At 40.9% G+C, this 23,997-nt stretch overlaps 1 protein-coding gene across 7 annotated transcripts in view; it reads right to left on the bottom strand.

Annotated features, from left to right (window-relative positions):
* Positions 1–23,997, bottom strand: part of dennd5b (DENN/MADD domain containing 5B) — an 82,359-nt gene that overhangs the window by 32,591 nt on the left and 25,771 nt on the right. For 4 of the 7 annotated variants that reach the window (XM_067582561.1, XM_067582564.1, XM_067582562.1 and 1 more), the window contains exons 2-4: positions 17,546–17,605; positions 11,240–11,349; positions 6,300–6,993 (exon numbers count right to left, since the gene is read on the bottom strand). In XM_067582561.1, the coding sequence (XP_067438662.1) occupies positions 6,300–6,993; positions 11,240–11,349; positions 17,546–17,605 (864 nt within the window). The remainder of the gene's footprint in view (positions 1–6,299; positions 6,994–11,239; positions 11,350–17,545; positions 17,606–23,997) is intronic. The other 3 variants (XM_067582563.1, XM_067582566.1, XM_067582567.1) reach the window with 1 other exon arrangement.

The following is a 23,997-nucleotide window of genomic DNA, read 5'->3' on the forward strand; positions in this document are numbered from 1 at the left end:
TCGTATTGTTTCACACCTCATAAATTTCGCCCTCTTCCCTTTTCTCACACATCAGCGCTCGCGCAGCAAGCCCTCACAGGGAATAACCAGAGGATGATGAGGGAGGAATCAGTGAGATTTTTTTTTCTTGCTTAACTGAGCTTAACTAATTCATCATTTTCTTTACAGATAACTATTGCGACGGTGGCCCGATTCATCTTTGACAACATTCGCCGCCTCGCCTATGAAACTGCCTATGAAATATGACACGTACAAGCATCCGTGATAGGTGAGTAAGCATGGAATCGTTGAAAAAACAACAACAAATCTGATATGACAAGGTGTTGCACTGCAGAAAGCCCCAGCAGAGACAGCACTCATGGATGCTGTTTGCTTGTAAGGGCCTGATAAACAGGACGGGACATGTCGAGTCATTATGAAACTGTAGCGGTGCAACAGGGACTGATAACCACAGGCTGCTCAGTCTCACGCGGGAAGAAGCGAGCATTCTGCGGTGAACAGCTGACATTAGGTGCTCTTCAAACGCTACACTGAAGTTCCGATGATAAGGCGGTGAAATGATAAGAGTCAGTCAGATATACTGTACAGAAGGAATTTTAAAAATTACCAAATAGCCAAGAAATTAATGTCAAAGTGAACCAATTCTAAATGATGTCAACAACACAGAAATAGAGGAAAGCCAGACGCTCCATTAGATCCGACACAGCTCTGACACTGAAAGTGAGCATGTGACAGTAAGAGGCAACATGCATTATGAGTGTGTCTTACTGTTAATGCCAGATATTTATCAAGCTCTCTAATAATCATTGTGATGGTTGAGAAAGGTTAAGATCATTTGAGCAGAACGTTGATGTTGCTTTTTTTAGAGTTTAAACAATGACTTCCATCTTCACAGACACATTTCCTGGGGGAGTCCCTGTCTCCGCTCTTCTGGTTTCAGGCTTTCCACCAGATTTCAGAAGCTGGCAGCAGGGGTTTTCTCTCATTCAGCCACACGAGCATTGTGGCACAGCATGGTGCAGACAGTGTGCACGACACTATCTGCTTGTGTTCATACTCACACTCTATTTACAGCTTTTACAATGGCAGCGTGTTGCCATTGCACGGCACATGTTTTGTTGTTTTCTGCTGCATGCCACTTTCTTCTTCTTGGCTTTAAAATGGTTATATGGTTGCAGATGTGTTTTTAAAGAAGGCGGGAGAGGAAGGGATTGGGTTGGGGGTACCGCAGACATTAACTAGGAGCTGTGTGCTGCAGGCCGTGATGTTCAGAGTTTTGTGGGTCTGCACACAAGAGTGAAAAGTGAGAACCATGCAGCGGGCCTTAGTGAGTTCAGTCACTCACGACAGTGGCTCACAGTCTGCATTCCAGTTCATCCCAAAAGGTGTTGGAGGTTGGGGATGGGGTTGAGGTCAGGGCCTAATTTCATCATATTTATGACAATTTCTATTTCTATCCGTGAGTATGATCTACAGGAGCACAGCACGCTCTTCCATGCATGACTGTAGTCACGGCCACATGAAAGAGGAATGTTTTATTACCATTTGTAATCATTTGTCTCTCACCCCTCAGGTCAGAAGCATTATACCCAGTTAATCAAACCTGTGGGTGTGACGTCAACTTCTGCACACTGCACAGTGTGTAAGCTGATCACCCACACACTCACCTTCTTTGTCTTTCTTACCCATCACCTCTGTATATCACACACACAAAAAACATGCTGTTGCATTAACTGGAATTATGAGAACGATTCTTCTTTTGGTCATATAGAGTTCTGGCGTAATAAGTAAAGGTGTTTTCACACTTATAGTTTGTTCACTCTGGTCCGAATCAGTTGATGAGTTGGTGCATTATTTGATTTCTTTTCACACAGAGAAAAATCCAAGCGAGCCAAAAAGCAGCACCACAAGCCACGTGAAAACGTTCACTTCACTCATTGGTCAGATGTGTCTGGGGCGGGAACAAGACTGTAAACACAGGAAGAGGGTCCTGGAGGAGGTCAAATACAACATACTACGATGCGCTATTCCAGGTCTGACCTTGATTCATTCTGTGGCTAGTTGTTAGCAACTGTTAAATTCACTCATCAGCATCAAACTATGCAAAGCTCACCTGACTACGGGAGCTGTTTAGTTCAAAGTTGCGGAATACACCTAGTAGTGAGATCGGATCGAAGTCGGATCACATGCCCACCACAAACAAACCGCTCCAGAGTTCATTTGGAAGCCGACTGAGACCACCTCCTCTAAAGGGTCTTGATGTGGTTTTTTTGGTTCGCACCCGAGTGCTGTTACTGTGTTCACACCTGCCTAAACGAAATTGCACCGAGGGGAAAAACAAACCAGAGTTCGCTTTAACCGGACTAAAAAGTGAAGGTGTGAAAACATCCTAAGACAATATGTTTTTTCTGTAATTTGGGTGAAACATTTCTTTAAATAAAAGCAGCTTCTATCGTCATTCACACACACATCAGTTGCTGTGTGTCTGTGTATTGACTGGCTGCCAGGTTCAGAGGCGCCCGCCAGGAATGTAAATGAGGAATACTCATTACCATGTAATGACATTCCTGCACACCCGGACCCCACTCCCCCCACTGTGTCCCATGATTGGAGGAGACACTGGCCTGTCACTTTCTCCCCCTACCTGTCACAGCATGTGTGTGTGTGTGTGTGTGAGGAGGACAGGTAGAGACTGTGTGTAATTGCTCAATGATTGATCAGGAGGAGCGTGGGAACACATGGTGGAGCAACATCTCATTAACATCCCGGGAACGTTCTCCGTGTTTTCCCCTCAACTGAACTCTTCCATCACCTGCCTCCAGCCAAGTGAAGCTGCGTGGAAGAGTTTTCCCCCCATTACAAAGAAATTAGGGCTTTCGACACACATGTCATGTTTTCAGTCCGGACTGAAAAATGATGAATGCTCGAACAAAACAGGTTTTTCACTCCAGTGAGTTCCAGTTTTAATCGTTTCCCTCCAGGAGTGATTGCCTTTGACGCTGACAGTGATGAATAAAACACTGAGACCTATTTTTCATCAAAAGGATGATGGGATGAGAGAGAGAGAGCAGGTGTGGAAGTGGAGGGCCTTGCTCTTTTATTTCTTGGTCCACTGAGACTGTTTCAGACTGCTTTGACTCAAATTTCCCTAAATTTAGCAGATGCACAGTCCTAATTCTGTGCTGTGTGATTGCTCCACTTGCTCTTCTTCTTCACAAACATCATTCAAACTGTCAGGGCAGGACGGTGATATTTTTTCTCTGGCTGCTCAGCTGATAAAATCTCTCTTTCTGTAGGTGCTTTCTTTTCTTTGGTTGTTTGCTCTTGATACTAACTACCCAGTTCTTAAAGGAATAGTTCAACATTTTGAGAAATACGCATATATGCTTCGTTTCTGAGTGAGATGAGAAGCTCAAGCTCATGTCTGTGAGTTAAAAGAGTACTGCAATGAAAAAGATGAGATTTAGAGGTGTTGGTAGGAACATTTTTGAATTTTGGACAGAGCCAGGCTAGGTGTTTCCCCCTGCTTTCAGTCTTTATGCTAAGGTAGGCTAACCACGTCCTGACTCCGTGCTTTACACACAGACATGAAATTGATATCAGTCTATTGTGTGAAAGCAAATAATAACTGCCTGCCTGCATCTCAGAGGAGTTATCCCAGGAGAGAAAGCTGAGAAAAAAATCTTTTGTTGCACAAAACATACATTTCTTTATATAAAATTGACCCAGATTATTACTTACACTAGTACAGTATGTGTCACTAGTCAAACACAATCTGTCCCAAAGCTGCTTTCTAATCTCACCCTGTGGACTACTGACAGTCCAAAAATCACTGCCTCTGTGCCCAGCCACTGTCCTGCAGTACCGTACAGAGCAGTAGAGTCAGCCAATCAGATTATAGCCTCTAATCCTTGACTCATTTGGTGTCATTACAAAGTGTGGGTCCAGAGAAACACCATCTCACAATGTGCCGTGATGACACAAACCCCCTCTGGAGTTCTAATAGGGTGTGTGTGCTGGTCGACAGAGAACATGGAAAAACTCATGAACCTGTGCCGGAAATTAGGAATCTATTTAAAACAGCAGTGAGAGATAATAGCCTGAATACCCAAACCAACACTTCTGTTCACTAACCTGGACAGTCTGTGATGCTTCATACATACTGAAAGGCAATCATTTATTTGTTGTCATGGAAACTGAATGTGGTGTAGCTGTAGGTAATCAGTTGGTATCCATAGTCCAATTTGTGTAATAAATCCATGAGGGAGACCTGAAGGACTGCTATGACCTGCAAAGTGAGGGTCATGTGACAGATGATGGTATCAGTAGGCTACTTGTCTGTAGCCTTGATAGCTTTTCTAAATGTACTGTAATAAGGTAAACTCTCCTTAAAAATAGTAACATTTGCTGTGTTTCTTTGTTATTTCCCCTCTATTTAGTTTCAACAAAGCAGAACCTTATCACTGTGGTTTGAATGTAATTAATGCAAATATTTTCAAATGTCAAAATGATGAGTATGAGATCAACAAACTAAATGAGGTAATCTCTTGTGTCCATCTCCAGCATCAGAATCTCATCTGGACAGATATGATGAATGTATTCTTTTAAAGGTGAGGGTTTAGAGTGTGCACTTGGCTGATTTTAGCTGATACTTTAAATTGTATTTTCATGACATTTAGTTTACAGATTTCAAAGAGCAGCTGAGTCATTTCATTTGTTCACCTCTTGTAATTAGTCTGCACCAGAGCCGGAGCCTCTCTTCTGTGCATGCTGCAGAATACTGTAGATATACTGTAGATATTTTAGGCTTGTGGATTTAAAGTGCGTGCTAATCTTTTCTATTTACATGACTCATCCTGCAGAAGATAAACACATGCTTGCAGAGAAAGTGTTACAGAGTGCTGCAGACCAGAGGAGTGAAAACTGAGACAGAGCAGGACGGAGGAATGTAGGGTGAAAAGTGATCTCAGTCCACAATGTAGTTGAAAGTAGCTGCTGTGTGTGTGTGTGTAGGGGTAACACAACCAGTAGAAAACACTCTCAATGAGGCAAAGCATGACACGGTCTCACTGCAGCTGTGAATAATGGATGAAGAGAAACCTAGAAGGAGGAAAATCTGATCACTGTGCATCAGTTAGTCTCATATGGAGCTGAAACTTCAGAGCGTCTTCATGCTCATTTGAGTCCATTTTCTCAGTTTTTTTCAGTCTCTAAACCAACTTCAATCTCAACTAATACTGATGATGATATATTTTCACCAGATGTTTATGTTAGAACTTTCCTTAGATCAGCTTGCGTATCTCTCAAGTGAAAATATATTTCAGTTTTTCAGGAGTTTTTGTATTTAGAAGCTTTCAGGAGACCAGACTGTGGTTCATGCCACATTATCACTTAACATCACATTAATAATGCAGGACTGTACAACTCTGAAAATGTCTCTCTTCACTGCACCAATAGTTTTCCTCCTCTGGCTCAATGCTTATGAGGTAATCTATGAATTAGCACAAACCCCTAAGGTGTATGCTATAAATGATTCTGCCTGGCATGTAAGCTAGCATGTGTTTGAGCCAAGAGGCAACTACCACAGCTTGAAGCCAATGCAGAAGTCCCTTAAAGTGCTGATGGTCACTAAATGCTCCAGCTGATTACTATTCAAAAGTGTGCTGGTGGTCATTTTAGAAATGCACCGATTCCGATACTGATACTGAGTCAAATAGCTGGTTTGGGTTTTGGTGACAATGGGCCGATCTGATATGGGATACCATTATTTTAATAAATAAAATGCCTGACACATAAAAGAATGATCCCAGTCTCTTCCACACAGTGAGGCATACAGCTTATTAATTAAACACTTTTGTTGGATCAGTACTCGGTACCAGCCCATACCCAAAGCCCAGGTATCGGTATCGGGACTGAAAAAGTCGGATCGGTGCATCCCTTGGTCATTTTGGAAATTACTGCTCTGTTTGTAAGATTTCAACTGCTAACACAGTTTAGCTAAAGTAGCTAACGTTAGCCCTGGTGTGTTCCCAGTAAGCTAGCCTTAGCTTGGGTCAGAGGTAGCGGGGTGTGTTTCCAGAGTGTTGGAGATATGTTGTGTATGATTTCAGACATTTATTACAGTGATTCTGTGTATTTGTGTGCCTGTTTGGATAGTACACAGGGTGAGTTTGTGATGATTGACCCCTGATGGATCAGATAAAGCCTGACAGTGTGCTTGAAGATAAAAATACTCAACAATGCTAAGAATAAAGTCCTATGACTCTGACTTTGCATGCAGCTTGCATAGGCAGACTTACCCTGCGAGTATAGGAGGATCTGCATCTCCAGCAGGGTGCAGGTGAACACCTGGACCAGGTTCTCTACTCCCAGGAGATTGAAGACCTCTGCGAGGGGGAAGTCAGCCAGCGGCAGCTCCCCAGGCCCCGGCCTCTGGCACACAATGGGCTCGTATACACCGTGGAACTTGAGCGAGCGGCCAAGAGCGGGCAGCGGCACCTCATACAGGATGTTGTGAACGTAGCTCTCCAGCGGCAGCGGGGGGGCGGTGGTGGCTGTGACGGCCCGGTGCAGCTGTGACAGGAAACGGCGGCACGCGTGCATGAAGGGCATCGGCGTGATCAGACACAAGGCCTTGGACACATAGAGGGTGTCACGAGAGGAGTCGTAGCCGCCTGCCCCGCGAGATGAAGATGAGGAGGATGAGGAGGTAGGGGGGTCTGCCTCGTCTAAACTGCTGGTCAGAGAGTCCATGCTGGAGGAGGAGGAGGAAGAGGAGGAGGAAGGGGGGTTGGCGGAGGCGTGCTCTGCATTGTGCATCTGGTAGAGGGTCTGCATGGCGGAGCAGATCTGCGGGCTGGTCACCTCCTCGTAGAAGGTGTGGACGAAGCCGTAGGTTCGAGAGCCGTCCTCCTTGGTGATGATGAAGGAGTGGAACTGTGGCTCGCGCCTGTCCGCCTGCGTCCGGAACGACAGGCCTTTAGGCATACACAGCTGCAGGGAGAAGGGAGGGAACAGAGTCAATCACCACTTCACAGCACGCCTCAGTCAGTTCTTATTAATTATATCATCTTCCAATTTATTCTCATAGCAAAAGCTTTTATTTATGGTCTCCTGGTGAAAACTGGTGCAGTGTTTCAGCTCTTCTTCAGTGTCACTGGGTCAGCTCTGTGGTGTGGGTAACAGCATACACTGCTGTCTACCACACAGTCTTTTTTTTTTATACTATCACTAGGAGGCGCCAAAGTTGGAAACGTTCTAATTCTACACACAGTGGCTTTAAACAAATACAAGCTTAAAAACCACTGAGGTGTAGATAGTTTTAAGTTCAGTTCTTTCGGAAAGTTAATCCGGAGTCCTGAATAAAATCAACAGTTTTCACCATGTGTTGTGCAATGCAGGATGAAGCTTGACTAATGTTATGTAGGTTTTCCTTTTACACCATTTACAGTAACAGACATATGTCATATGTTTTGACACACATTCCCGTTCATTTCAATCAAGTGCGTCTAAACTTTTGACTGGTGATTCACCTCCGATATTTAAGTCTGGCAATATCTGTGACTTAACAGGAAATGATAAACTGAAGTTGCAGACTGTCTTAAAAGTGCATGAAACAGTTAAAAGTGCATTTTTCATCTTAGACACTCAAAACCAATGTTTTAAGTAATTTCAAAGATATTTTGCATTCACCAATTGAAGGTAATTACAAAGGGACAAATCCATACTCGAATAAATATCTTATCTGGTTATTTTTAAATGAATTTTGTTCATTTTGTCAAACGATATTCCATCTTAAATGAATGTAGTATAAGATAAGTAAGATACTGATTCTGTTGGCTGTATCTTAAAGTAATGAATGGACTCACAGCTGGATCAGTTAATTGTAAACACATAACACACATAAACACACGTAAAAGTATTCAGTGCTCTAACACGAACACACACACACACACACACACACACACACACACGTATGAGAGTTAGACTCTGCATCCATGAAGACACTCATACATTTATGCTTGTTTTGAACTTTATTTAACCTTTACTAACATAAACATTTGTGACATTTAAGCCAGTTTTCCCTTTTTTGCATATTTAGTCTGTACAGAGAACGAATGAAACATGCACACACACACACACACACACACACGCACACACACATTGGATTGTGCATGAGTCATCCCTGATCAGTACTGACAGATCTCCTCCACATCTTGGCCTGTATGTGACATTACTCATCACCAGGACCAAATTTTTTTGATTTTCTTTTGTTGTCTGGATAATGATAAATTTTCATGAGTTTCACCTCTCAGCCGCACTGGGCTGAGCAGGGTAATGAAATCAAACAGCGGTGAGAAACATGCTCCAAATCTCACAAAACGCTGCAAAGAAATTTGGCGAGCGTCATGTCAAATAAGTATCGACTTGCTGTCTGCAGAAGGAGCCGGAGCGAGTTCAGGATTACTAAATATTAGTGAGGAGCAACAATGTAACAGTCCTGTAGGAACAAACATACATCTGACCTCCGTGTACTATGTATCCGCGACGCAGGAGTCACAGCACAAAGTGACTCATTCAACTGTTTTCCTGTTTATGTGGTTGATGTGAAAGAGGAACAAGGACAACGGGAGCAGAGGAGGTGCATGTGGTTTACTGTTTGCAGTGCAGGAAAACTGCTGAGGCTTTTATTAAACAGTGAGAAGCTGTTGTCAGCTTTATCTGCTGGTGGAGGTTAATTGGAGCTCTCGGTGTGAAAATGTGGGCAAACTAAAACGGGGCCCTCACAGTTCTTAGAGCCTCTGGTGGAGTGATTCCAGTTGTGGCTGTAAATGTGCTGTACACTCCAGATTTCAGCAGGGGGAGATGGGAAGTGTGTGAGTGTTTGTGGGGATGGAGAGTAAGGTTTCCTGAAGACTGAAAGTGCACAAAATAAAATGGGTTAGGCTTTGAGTTGAATCTATTTTGCCACACCTGCTGTAAGATCAAGAATGAACTTCCATGAGCATGAATTCATTTAAAAAGTCTGATTAGAGATTTCTAATGTTTTAGAGATTAATTTTTGGGCCTTGAAAACATTCATGTAGTGTGGACAGAGGCCAGAAGAGACAAAAGAGACAAAATATGATGTGTGTGTGTGCACATGTGTGTGTATGTATAGGGGGTGTTGGGATTCGAAAACAATCATCATAGCAGCTTTACTGATGGGTGCGCAGGCACAGGAAGTGTGATTACACTCCCCCATCCTCTTCATCTCATCTCTCACCTCCCAGCAGGAGGAGGAGGAGCTGGGATGAGAAGGTTCCAGAGAGGAGGAGAGGATGATGGGATGAGAGGGTGGGGATGGGAGGGGATGAGGGTCTGCAGAGGTCACAAGATGGAAAAAGCGAGAAAAGATGCAGCTCCTACAGAGCTCAGCAGTCATCCTCGGCGGCTCGCAATCACGCGGGTGTCGGGTTTCAGACGCCGCACTGCTGCATAATGGCCCGTTTCCATGCCGACGTAAGGCGAGAACCGCAGCTGAATTATTCAGTAGTGCTGATGCCAGTGCAGGTGGAAAAATAGGCGGTCACCTTCCATCACAAGAGAGAGACAACCAGGGCCAAACACACACACACACACACACACACACACTGTACATACATACAATGTACACACAAAAATGAGCATACACACACCTTTGGCACTTTTACAAGCAATAACACACATACAGCCACATGGGGAGTTCACTCATGTTGTTGTCGTCAAGGTCACTGACAGTTTGGCCCCTTCAGCAGAGCCGCATCACACAATCACACTTCTCTTTTCCAATATCACATTCAAGGACTTTTCAATATCTTTCAAGGTCTTGCTTTATGAAATAGAAGGACAGGAAATTGGCACTTTTCAATGCAAGTCAAAACATTGGTCAAATATGAAATTAAAGGTCTGATTAGAGGTCCCTACGTCCTGAGGTTTATTATTCATTTTGCAGTGAATTCATCTCTGAACATCATCTCTCATCATGTTTCCTACTCTGGATGGTGATTTTCAAATATTACCTACTTTCAAGGCCATTAATTCATTTTCAAAACCTTTTTCTTTTTCTTCTCAATTCCATTTTTTTCCCCTTTTTCTTCATATCAGAAATTGTTCCAGGTTTTATTATTCTGAGGTCCTCTCCAACGTTCCATTCTTTAAGCCCAAACTCTGTATCTGTCTATTGACAAGATATCTGTATTTGTGTTTGACTGACACTGGAGAAGAAGCTACACCAGAGCTGGAAATCATCTGACCTGCCGCACTTTCCTGTTAAATTGTTTGCTATTACTGTTTATGTATACTCTTCATATGTGTATTAATTTAAATGTTCACAAAATATTTGAACCTCCATTAATCAAACAATACAGCATGAACTGAGTTTGAGAGAGTAGCTCATTAGGAAATGTCACATGATTTACAAAAGATGGAGATTATGTACATAATGGGTTTTTGAAGTAAGGTATTGTGTCATAATATGTAGGTCACTGACCATACTGCAAAATAAAAAATAGAGGTTGTTCATGCAATGGGAGGAGGCTCAGATCAAGACAAAGCTGGTTTGAAACGTCTATGAATAAAAATGAGAAAGCTTTTGACAAAAATCTGAAAAGATCTTTGGGCCATTTGGAACTGACTTTAAGGAAGCCTGACAGTTTCTACCTACTGTCAACCTTTATTCTGCACGTTTAATCAAAAGCTACTGATTGATGACCTCCATTTATTTATTTATTTATTTTAACATCTGAGCAAATCTGTACTATCCTGCTGGATATGGAGTTCAACTGATTGTAGCAGTGAGTGTGAGTGGTTCATATCCCTGATAATGTATTCATAACAACCTTAATGATCAGTATATCTACAGTATCTATCCAACACTAAATTGAGAGCATGAATCAGGAAAAAAAAGGGAGGAGGCGGTCAGTGCAGCTCTCCATGCAAAGGAGAGGATTTATCATTGCTCCGTTACCCAGGATCCCTGAGAAGGCATTGTGTGTCTTAATCCAGGGCCTCTCTGCTCACAATGTATGACTTCTCTTGGTCTCTGCCCCAAAAACACTCTTTTAAATCCTCCCCAGGGTCCTCTGTTTCCTCTGTAAATAGTCCCACTAGTCTCTTCCTCTCCTGCTGGAGGTTTTGTTGGACTCAGAGGTCCTGTTAATCCTCATATCTACGTTTTTTTCCCAAGATAATCGTACAAATCGGTGGAGTGGCCACCTACCATGTTGACTGCATCCTGGTCGAAGGGGTTCCACTCCACATTCTCGGGGTAGCGTGCAAGAACCTTGGACTTGAACGTCCTCTTCAGGGGGCTCTGCTCAAAGTTTTCACCTGGACAGAAGAGAAGAGAAAGAGACAAAACACAACATGTCAGTACCATGACTACCAGCTTGTAACTGTTTGGTCTGATACGTGGATTTCCACAATACTAGTAGTTTATTACTAATATTCACATCAACCTTACCGAGCCCGGTTACAATCAATCTTTATCACATGAAACTTTCAATTATCCATCTGGCACCTTTTCTATTTTCCACTGGGAGGATGACCTAATGTACGTGCCTCTCTGGACGGAGGTTTTCAGTGACAGCCACTCTGAATGCATGCATGAAATTCCTCTCTGTCAGCAGCTGGACTGCTCAAACTTTCCCCCCATCCCCCATATCAACACCAACATGTCAGACCAGTGGATGGACGCTCATGGAGACTGTGAGATGTGGTTGAGATCATCTCTGAAGAATAGCTGGATTTTGAGTTAGGATTTACTTAATCAAACTACAATTATTCATTATTATTTAGCCTGCTGGTTAAGATGCATGCTACATAACTGCAATGTCTGCTGTCTGATTCCAGCAGTGGATCTTTGTTGCATGTCATTTCAGTCATCTCTCTGTTGTCACTGTCTGATAAAGGCATAAAATACCCCCTAAATATATAAAAACTAAATAAAAAACATGTGATCTGTTACAGTGGCATCACTTTAAAATGATCATAAGACAAAAATGAAACCAACTTTCAGTCACATCAGTATGTTGGATAAATTCATTCCTTCTCACATGCTGCTGTCTAAAGTACAGAGTAAGTGTTGTAAGAAATAGCCGGTGCACAGATGCCATGATACACAAAACTAATCTACATGTAAATGCTGTTGGAATATAGTGGTGTGGTGAGAGTCTGTTTAGTATAAGCAACAGTTTATCACAAAAGCAGAGTTTCCGAGTCTTGTTTATCAGCATTTAGTGACGGTTAATCTCATATTACAGATCTTTCTAAAAGAGTGATGAAAATGGCAGGAACGGTTGCACAAATTGCAGAGTTTTTAAATTCAAATTCACTTTATTGGCATTAATTAAGTCACAACAACTATATTGCCAAAGCATCAAGAGTCAATGACATTCTTAAGGTAATATCTAAGAGTCTAATCTGCAGTCACATTAATTATTGCTGTGCAGTGCGGGGCAGTGCAGCAAAAATCATTACGTAGTAGCAGAACTGAACTCAAGACTCTTAAATTACAGAACTCATTACAATAACTCACTTAAGAACAGTACTGTAGCTGGATTGTTGATTGCAAGATTGAAGATTTTACTGTAGTTATCATCACACTATTATATTGCATTGTTGGTAGGTTTGTAGAGTATTGGTATTATATATGAACACATGAAGATGAATATGTGTATATATGTAGGTACATACAGTATATATGCCAATGTATGTATGTAGGTTATATGTGTGTATGTATGCATATGCATTCACTTGAATGGGAAGGCCCTGCTGTATAAGATATATGTGTGTCAATAATTATGTGTTGAATTAATGTATGCTTAAATGTTTTTAATGTGGACGATTAGCCAATGAGCTAAAAGATCCGAATAAATCAAATCAATCCTGAAGTTAAAGTAGCTACAACTTCACCTCGGAGAAGTAAGAGTCTCCTCATTACAGACTCAACGGTCTATTACACAAGCATGTAAAGTAATGTCAGTGAAATGTTAAAATTGTCACTATAACCCTGCAGATAGAGAGATTTAAGAGCTATGAAAGCATTATTTATATCATAATATGACTTATTATTGTCATGAAATGGGGCAATTACTTTGATTTTCCTGTTTAAAAAAAAAACTTAAATATATTCTTGACTAATGAATATGTTAAATAAATATTATAATCTATAAATTGCTGTGTATTGTTCAGCATAAAGAATCAATAAGCGCTCTGGTGAGGACAGTTGTTTTTAATGAGATAGTTTGTTAATCGTTACCTTGGTAAATGTGTCAATTAATTGTGATATCAAGAGCAGTGCATGCTGGGATAGGACAAGCGGAGCCTAGAGTATGAAGCAACAGCAAGCTGCCATTTTTGCTGCCATCTGTTTTGGTCAAATATGAGATCTGCAGCACCCTCACTGTGTCTGTACTAACAGAGAATGCAGTCTGTCCATCCAAAACCCAGCTTTACACTCCAGTCCTCTCTCTCCATCTACTGTGATTTCATTGTATGTGTGTGTGTGTGTGTGTGTGTGTGAGGGAGTCAGTTGTCAGAGCAGCATAGCGGAGACAAACTGTGTCAAATGCCGGACAGCCATACGGGTGGTCACATGTCCAACAGCTGCTCAGGACACAACAGCCGTCCTCCAGAGCGGGATATATTATGTACTTTCTCACTGAATTCTTTCCTTCTAATTCAAATGACTCCATCACACTTCCTCCCCTGCTTCCTGTGTGTGCTCCACTGAACTACAGTCACACTATTGCTCTTGGTGAGTGAGAAATCGCTGTTTATTGTGGTGCTGGGCTCATTCTAAAATGCTCTGGATCACAGCGTCAACAAAATGCTTTACATGTAAAAATGGAAAAACCTCGAGAGAAATTGTTTAGGAAATTCAAATTGTGCTTCCCTCAGCTGTGTGGTGACAGGAGGGATTTCTAAAGGGGAATTGAGGGAGAAGCCCAGAGGCACAGATGGGAAGGGAAATAAAAAGTAGAAGAAGAAAATATGTTTTTTTATAATTTGGGTGGAACAACCCTTTAAATAAATGATTTTCTTTGCTTGCCTCCTTTGACAGTCGACTACAAACCAATAATTCTAGCTGGAACAGACTTGAGTCTTGCTCAAGAGCACCTCAGCAGGTTGAAAACTTGCTGACTCGGGCGCTGGGATCAGTGATGAGCTACTGATGGAGCTGTGATACTGGGGTCAAACCTGCAACTCTGTAATGACTCTCTGTGGGCTATTAAATCTCACCACTGATCCACACACCATTTCATTTCCTTTCAGTGATCAGATCTCCAACAGTCCTGCTGCAAGGTGGAGACAGACCTACATTGATTCCAGATAAGTGAATGGGCTGAGGACCGCCAGACAGTTGGTGCCTTTTAATGATAAGAGCGAGGTCAGAGGGTCACTGAAGTTGGGTGAGGAATAAAGGGGGAGGGACAGAATGATCGTTTTGAAAATTTAATCATTGATCACTCCAGCGTGGGCCCAGTCACATGATCAATAAGGGTTTTGTGTGAATGGTAGGAGTAATACAAAGACTCACCGTAAATATCATTATTTCTCTAATAGTTTATTAACCTGAACTGCAAGGTCTTTATTTGGAACTGGCTGGAACTGGTTTTAATTTGAAGCTGTTGGCCAATAATTATTATTGGCAATCATTATTATTATGTTCAGTTTACTATCATTCACATCTGAGAAGCTAGAACCACTGAAATTTTGTCACTTTTGCTGAAAAAAAAAAAAAAAGGATTTTCAAAATAGTTGCTGATAGATCAATCTATCGACTTGGGCTGCAACTGTCAATTATCTTCCTGATTAATTGAATTCTTGAAAAAAATCTTTAAAAGACCAGATAATAGAAAAAAAGCCCATCCATCCATAAAGTGACATCTTCAAATGTTTTGTCTGACTAACAGTTCAAAACACAGAGGCAATCAGTTTACAATGATATAAAACATCTCTGGTTTTAGCTTCTTCCAGTGGAGAAGTTAAAACCAGAGACTCTACAATGAATCAATTATCAAAATAATTGCTGATTAATTTTCTGTTGATTGACTTATCGATTAATCAACTAACTGTTTCATCTCTAACTGAAATATTGGTTTGCGAGTGTTTAGTCTTGTCTCCAGGACACCCTCGACCTTTACAACCAGCTTTGGCCATACTGTTCTTAATTAAAGTCCTGCCAATAAAACAAAGAAAGAGAGAAAGAGAGAGAGAGAGAGAGAGAGAGAGAGAGAGAGAGAGGGTGAAAACTTGAGAGGCAACGCCAGATGAATAATGAAAAGGCCGGCTGACATTTCAGGAGGTTCAGAGAACAAAACAAAGCAAGACAATGTTTCCCAGTCCGGCTGAGCTGTCTGATTCCCTCCAGCGGTCCTCTGCACCTGCACGCAACACGTCCAAATGTACATGAGGGACTAGAGGAAAGTGTCTGTGCTTCAGTGACATTTACAATATCTGATAAAGCAATATCTGACTCTGTTTAAGCAGATGCTATTACAATGTGTAAACAACAGCAGGCTTCAAGAGGACCTCCAGTGCACACACACTGGATCTCTGTGTGTGTCTATTCCTTTGTCTCATACTCATACACACATCTAAATACACTCAAACACACATAACATAATAATTTATACTTGGTTTTGTGTCCCAAGAGGTCCAGGGCTTTGTGTCTACTGTTCAGGTATGACAAGGATGACTGAAGCCCCCCAAACGCCTTTACCATGACAAACAAAAGATGACAGGAAAAGGACAAAAGAGGGAAGAAAAGAAAAAAAGGGAGAAGAGGCTTGCTTTGTTTAAGCCATCCATCCTCTACTTTTCTTAACTCCCCCAAGCAAACAGCTACAAAACAAACAACAACCTGGAGGCAGAGAAACAGGACGGCTGAATGTTTTTCATCAGACAAGGAGAGGGGCGAAGGTAAAAATAGTCAGCTACGACCAGGGAGCAAGAGGGGGACTGATTTGGATAACAAGCTCAAAGAAAGTTGACCTAAATACTGTACAGTGACTGGAGAGGAGGACACTGGAGGAGAGAGAGGAAATATGAGAGAGAGGGGCTAAGAGGATGAAATGGATTGAAGGGTGTAATCCAGGTGGAGGTGGTGAAGGCAGAGTGATAGAGGGGAATCTATATTAGAGCATAAAAGTGATATCACCTGTACACAAATATAGACTAACATGATTTCTCTATGGATTCACTGTCGCTTTAGAAAGGTATTAAATGGAATTGGTATTAGTTTTATACCATCAGGCACCATCATCCTCATACCAGATGGTTATATTATCACCAGAATTTACATACTGGCATTTTTATCTCCCTGGAATATAACAAGTTTGTATATAACATGAACTGTAAAAAAGGTTCAATAAACACTATCAGCTGATTATAGTAAGCTGGTTCTGTGATATTGGTTTTTGCATTGACTTTGCGTTACAAAAACGGTTTTAGGGTTGAGGTCTGATTTGCAATTGCTAAGCTTCAAGGTAATGAACATTACAGTCTTTTATTTCTTCTCCGTCTTCTTTATTAGCATAGAGCAACATACAGTAGAAATCAAAGTTAAATGTGGTGTACCACAAGGATCTATGCTTGGGCCACTTTTGTTCTGTATGAACATGCTGCCACTTACTCATATCTTCAAATATGCAGCATAACTAGGCTGATGATACACAAATCTATCGTCTTGTAACAGCCAATAACTCCTCCAAACTTTTAAAACTGGAGAAATGCTTGTCGGAGTTCCATCGATGGGTGAGTAAAAACTTTCCACATTTGAATGCCAAGACCAAAATGATATGCATATGTGTGTCCACCCTCTTGTTTTTGTATTTCCAACAAGACCAACAGAGTGGTGAGTCTTCTGTAGTGAAATGATCTTGCTAATTGTGGCCACCAATCATAAGGCTACAGAATCTCCCAGTTTACTTTCATCATATCATTTTAGCTTATCAGCTGATTCAGCAGTATGTGAATTAAGTATCTCATGAAAAATAAGATGTGCATATGGAATACACATTTTATTGCCTATCAGTTACATTTTATTAACCTATTGTATTACATGCTTCTCATCTCATTTTTAAATTGTAGCTTATTGTGGACTTAATTAAGCTACCGCTAAAAATCTTACAGTTCCAGCCTGCTCTATTGGATTTGAGTGACCCAGCCTTTCCTGTCAGCATCAAGACACTCTGGAATGATCTGCTTAGCTGAGAGGTAAACATATGGGTTTGAAAGGATTCAGATCTAATAGGCGAATTCCATAGTAAAATAAAATGCTATCTGAACCCAACTATAAATAGTTCATAGTAATAAATGCAGTCTGTGGAAGAGGTAATTATGTGAAATCACATCAATGTTCCCCACAGAGAATTCACAGTAAATCCATACAGGGGGCAAGGCTGACATTGTATTTGATCATGTAGTTAATGAGGTACATCTGGAGAAGGGAGCAGCTGAGTGCAGACAGAGCAGGCGGGCATGGCAGACAGTGTGAGGGGTACAGATGATGGTGTTTTACCTGTGGCTGCAGTATCTGGATCCCTGCCTTGGCGGTCGGCTTCTAGCCACTGGTACAAAGCTATGGACGAGCCACATGCAGAAAAACATGGAGCAAAAAACAAAGAAAAACAGCGCAATGTCAAAAGAAATGCACACAGAAAAGCAAATTAATGAATGCATGAGAATGAGTACAGCATGAACATGGCACACACAGTATCAATATCACAACAGAGCATGGCATGGCATTTAGGACATAATACACATGGGCTTCAAATGGGAGGATTAGCACTCTGAAACAGCACTTTTGACTTTTCAGTGTTCTTTTTATTGGAACCACTAACAGCCAGAGTAGCTGTGGAGATCAAATTGTCTAATATGGAGGCAATAGTAGATGTCGCACAATGCAGAAACAGGCAGTGTGTTAGATACCAAAAGATGCAAATAGTGAGTCATCATCTGCAAAGTGTGACATTCCTTTCTGTCTCTTCATGAGACTTCAGTGAATATCTGGTCTTTTGGGGGAGTTAAAAGTGCCATTTCAGAGTTGCAAGACTCGATGAAAATGTTTCGATGCATATCAGCGTCTGATGATGGGGCTGTGAGTGAAGTAGTAGCTTGTGGTTCAAGTGTTAGTGAGCAGCCAGCTCATTGGAGTCAAACCAAGCAGCAGAATTTGCACAGCAGCAAACATTTACGTCACAGATGGTTTCCAACCAAATAGAGACCACAGAGAGGATGGCACGCATCTTTAATGTGAATGTGAAGGAGGGCATTGTTGCTAGTGTGTACAGTGCATCTGAGCTTAATCTCTTTAACCCCACAGGCCCACAGTTATTACAAATCCACAGAACTCTATTTTATATTCTGGTAGATAAATCAAAGTAGGACTGAAACTAACCACTGTCATTCAAATTGATCTATAAAATGTCAGAAAAGAGTTAAAGATCAACAGATTGATTAATTGACTAATGGCTGCAGCCCTATCCCACGTTTCAAAAGATACCAAATCCTGTATGTCAGGATGAATTGTGGGGAAATGGGTAGATTATTTCCATTGGACAGAGCAAAACTGCCACAGAACTATTAAGTCTTCATTTTGAATATTTCACTCAGTGTAAAAACCATAAATCTTCAATGAAGAGCTTGAACAAGATGATACATAAAACACATTATACTGTCAGACGATGTGGAATAAGATAATCTTTCCAACCTTTAAGCTACTTCTGGGGAAATAAAAAGGGTCAATCTGGTCATTAAGGGGTTAAAGTTGGCGTACTCATAAGAGAAGCATAGATATTCTGACTTTTAATCCTAAATATGGGTCTACAGCGAATCCTACATTTCCCATAATGCAACTGGATAGCCTCTTTTCATTAAAGCCTCCCTGCCTAGTGAAAGCCTACTCATTTCCAACTAAAAGCCCCCAGTTTGTTACGTAGACTTTAATAGAAAGCCTGTGTTACAAACTGGGGGATTTAGTTTGTATTCTCCAAGCTCAAGCTTATAACCATAATGACATCACTATGACATCATCAGGGTTATTCTCTAAGACTTGACAAAGCTCCTCCAGAGCCACAGAAGACATTACAAAACGTTTTTTTCAGGGTAAGTAGTACTCTCTGTGTTGATTATATACAGTATCCTGTATATACTTGTGTATGTAAAATTAGTGGCATTCCCCTGCAAGACATTGTAACCATATTTAGAGTAAATAGACTTAAATTGTCTACTGTAAATGTCCAGATTATAGCAGAATACAAACAAGTAATACAGACAGTAGGCTAATCTCTGTGACGGCGCCTCTGCTCTTGTGATCAGAGTCACCAGGCCGAAGATTAGAAGCCTTAATCAGCTCTCTCCCACACACTAAACTATCCGATCTTGACAGGAAAGCAGGCCGCACCACACTCTGAACACTGTCTGTTGGGTATTTTTATCCAAAGTACCTTGGTTCAGCTTTGAGAACAGTTCTGAACACAGCACTGGGGGTAAATGAACTTCCATCTTTCCATCCAACTGTGATGATAATGTTGAGCAAACAATAAAATGTAATATGGTGCAATAATATGAACACCGGCAGAAACATGCATAGTGTAATATGTGTGTGTGTGTTTCTCTGCCCTCCAGGAACCTCCACAGCAGGGGGGTTGGATTTCAAGGTCATTATGATGACACAAATATTGTGCGTCCGCTAAATTCCTAAAATAGATTCAAAAGTGCACACTCTGTCCAGGTGTGTGAACATAAACACAATATATGGACAGCCCTCTCAGGATTTTTCCTCACACTGCTGATCTTTATGACAGACACACACCTCCCTATCAGTATTATGTAACAGTAGAACATTTATTAAGTGCTATCTCTGCAAGTTTCCTCCTGGCTGTGCGTCTCTTACCGTTCTGCTCTTCCTGTCAGTTTCTCCTCTATGACTCTTCAACCACCTCACTTACTCTCTATACACGCACTCCTACATCTACAGAAAGACCTGGACGAAACTATCTCGGCTCATAAATGCTACTGAGAGTCTAAATGAGGTGATTTGTTAGTGTACAGTTCATCCTTTCAGGCAGCCACTTGCAGAGATTTCAAACTTACTTAAAATATCTTATATCAGCCAATATTAGCCTGTTGCAATTATCAGTATTGGCGTACATGGCGGCCTATAAAAAACAAGAAAAGTCAGTCAGATTTGCACACAGCACTGACGAGCTTATCTTTTAACTGTAAAATGCTGCACTTAGAACATATCTTGTTTGCAAATTTTTATTTCAATCAGTGTTAAATCAGTCTCACTAAAAAAACAAAACAAAATCAGGCTCATCATTCTCTACAGGAAAGGTTATTGGGTTTTTTTTTTGGTGCGCTGGCACCACATAGTCTGGCGTGTCGTCTGAGACTGAACCGAAAGTCTCGCCAGTCATTCTGCGAGATGAGGTGTCACTTAGTTCAAATGGCGGATAAGTCAGAAGTGAAGGAAACTGTTTAGATGTTTTGCGACAGGAAAACCACGACACACAGAGCTGCTGGTATTATCTTCTGCTTCCATCGCTGAACCTCCGCCAACCTGTCTGCCCAGCGCTCTTCACTCCAATTTCTCATGATTCATTTCTAGAACTTTCACAGATAAAATCAAACACACGCACACACACTAACACGCGTGGTAACATTTTGGACATACAGTATTCTAACCGATCTCGCTGCTTTGAACGCTCGCACATCTATTGATCGGTGCTTACAGGTATTGCACACAGGGCTAGTGAAGCAGTTCTGAGTGATAATGATCAGAACTGGCATGAGATCAATGAGTTGCAGTATTAAGCTGATTAGTTATCGGTCTGTATGATGAACTGCTACTCAAGGCATTCTACGCTTAGGATGATTCATTATTGATGCTTTAAATGTTACAATAAATGCACAAATGTTGCTTTAATATCCTTCCAGCTCAATCCTACCACTCCATTTCCCATCTACACAGGGATTAAAACACACCTTTACACTACCGTACATATATAATATATAGCATTTAGGGCTGTAACTAACTATTATTACTACTAACTATTACTATTCATTATTCGATTAATCTGCCCATTATTTTCTTAAATAATCGAGTAGTTGTTTGGTCTATAAAATGTCAGAAAATAGTGAAAAATCACTGTTTGCCAGAACCTAACATGACATCTTCACAGTCCACAACCCAAAGATATTCAGTTTACTATCATAAAACACTGAAGAAACCAGAAAATATTCACATTTGAGAAGCTGGAAGCAGAGAATATGCACATATTTTCTTAAAAAAAAAAAAAAAAGACTCAACTCACTCTGATTATAATTATCAAAATAGCTGGCGATCAATTTAATAGTTGGATAATAATCGTTTAATCGACTAATCATTGCAGCTCTAATAGAATTATATATTCTGCATTCAATTGCACAATACACAGATATAAATATGTTAATACTTGGTTTAAACAGACTTAATTTAAATTTGTACATGTTGACCAGTTACAAGTAAACCAGAGTTTATTATGACCTTAAGTCAGAGTGACTTTGACATTGACATGGTGACCCTTTATCTTGGCAGGTTAATCTGTTTTTAGCTAAACTTTATTCAAATACAATGAACAGCAGCTCATGAAGAAATATCTGTAGATAAACATCAGTTGCGTTTATTTGGTTTCACGTTAGGCTTTTTAAGTAATAGCCTTCTTTCTGATTGTGAGATAAGAAGATTGATATGACTGTCTTGTCTGCACATTAAGTACAGAGATGGAGCCAGAAGATGTTAAGCTTAGCTTAGCATAAAGATTGGAGGCATTTCTGTTTGTGTATAGTAAAAGTTAAAGCATTTAAAACTGGTTCCAGACATTATGCTAAGCTAGGCTAACTGCCTCCCGCCTTGAAAAACATCTAAAAATGCACAAAGGCTTCTGTATCAGAGCACAGTCCTCCTCAGCTCAGTGATAGCAAAGCAAAGCAATTACTGTATATTGGAGAATCAGTGTTAATCCCAAACCACACGGCCCTCGGGGGCTCTGTATTGATGTAGAGGGCCGACTGTTTCCAGCCAGCTTCATATTTATGAACACTCATTAACACACTCAATCCCCAGTATGATCTCTCTCCCCGAGTTGGAGCCAATTCAATTTAAATTTGACGTATGGGTTCATTTTGCAGTCTGTTGATAATCTCATCCATTAGCTTGAGCTCTGTTCTTGTTGAGGGTCTTTGTTGGTGTTTCGTGAGGCGAGTCGCTTTCAGGGATCTCTGGTGGTTTTAATGCTACCTGCGCAAATTCAGATCCTGCATGTCATAAATAATAATCATGAAGCACACAGGACTAAACAAAACACAGACAGGCTTCAAATCAATAACATAATGAGATTTACTGTGATTGAAAGGCGTAGTACAAATTAAATGCATTATTATAACTAATGCAGCCGCTCATAATGAAGCCGTTATTGTGAGCATTTGTTAGATGTGTAATAGTGACATGTATCTCTGTTGGAACAGACTTTTGTTATGTGTGTGTTTTGTTGCTCTGTATGAACTCTCAATCTGTGACCTTTACTTTAGTAAAAGGTCTGCTAGTTTTTTTTTTTTATTGATTTCATGTCTAACATTTTGTCACAGCAGGAAAGTTAAAAGACATTTATCAGGACATTTTACCCCCCACTCACCCAACCCTATACCTCCATAGCTAAATAAGAGCCACAAACAGTATTGACAATAATAATAAAATACAATAAAAGAAACAAAAAATAACAGAAAAACAGCAATGTATCAGAAATAAGAGAAGTAATAGTGAGACTGGGCTTTATCTGTTGACATTTAGACTCCGAGACGGACGTGAGGTCGCGACCTTTACTTTCTGATGAGATTATAGCACAGAGATCAATGCAGCCACATCCACTTGGCAACATCTGCAACACACACACACACATTCATAGATGCTACCAAAAACAGAACAAAGCCCTGCAACACTAACAGCTATTCTTCACCAAACTCCCAAACAAAATACTTCAGTCTTAATAGTGATCACGCTCGGTTACACAACCCGTTTTATTTGTTTATCTTTCATTTGCATCATCTAAACTGAGTGAGGAGTATGAGCAGAGTGTTCCCCTGTTGAAGGTGGATGAGAGTGTGGTAGATCTGGTCGGCCTTCGCTGCTGCCTCCCGACTTGAATTGCAAAGCAGCAGCCGCGCAACAGTTCAGCAACAACAAATCAATGCAGCCTGTGTGTGTGTGTGTGTCCATCTGCCTCCTTCTCTGCTTTTTTTTCTCACAGTCTCCTTATAAACCATTACAAATCTATTTTCAGCTGATTTTGTGGTTTCCACGGCAAACCGCTTCTCACAATGATTACACTGTGTGAATACGTTCATCCAAAGAGCTTCACGCGTGACACGGACATGAACACCTACCGAGAACCAAAGCTAGCTGAAGTGTATCTGTGGTGGGGAGGTGGGTGTGTCATCCATCACAGTGACCACAGCACCAACATTCTAGAGTACAGAGAAACCGTGATTTTGTTTCAGTTGTACTTAAAGCTGAGAGCACAGTTCTTCTTATTTTAAGGTCGAGAACATCTATTTCTAAAAAAAAATTCTACATAAGAGACACTGTGCACATGATAGCAAATAACAGTTATGAAATATAAAGAACTGCATGAGCTGAAAACAGAGATCTATTGAAATAAATAAATTATACAAAAATAAACAGGATGTTTGCAGCAGGGAGCTCATCTCATGTTTCAGTCTCAGTCCTTCATTTTCAGCGTTACGGACCAGCATCATGTCTTTTGCCATTAATGAACACTGGAAAAAGTAGATATTCATGTGATAGGCTTCATTTGTGGTGTTTCTGGTCTTTGTTATCACAGGTTTTTGGCACAGTTGACATATAAATAAGATATTTTGTCTGTTTCCTGTCATATTTAAGTAGGCTAGCCCCATTCGGGATTGTCTTAT

The sequence above is a fragment of the Thunnus thynnus genome, chromosome 23, assembly GCF_963924715.1.
Source record: "Thunnus thynnus chromosome 23, fThuThy2.1, whole genome shotgun sequence".
Taxonomy (NCBI): Eukaryota; Metazoa; Chordata; class Actinopteri; order Scombriformes; family Scombridae; genus Thunnus; species Thunnus thynnus.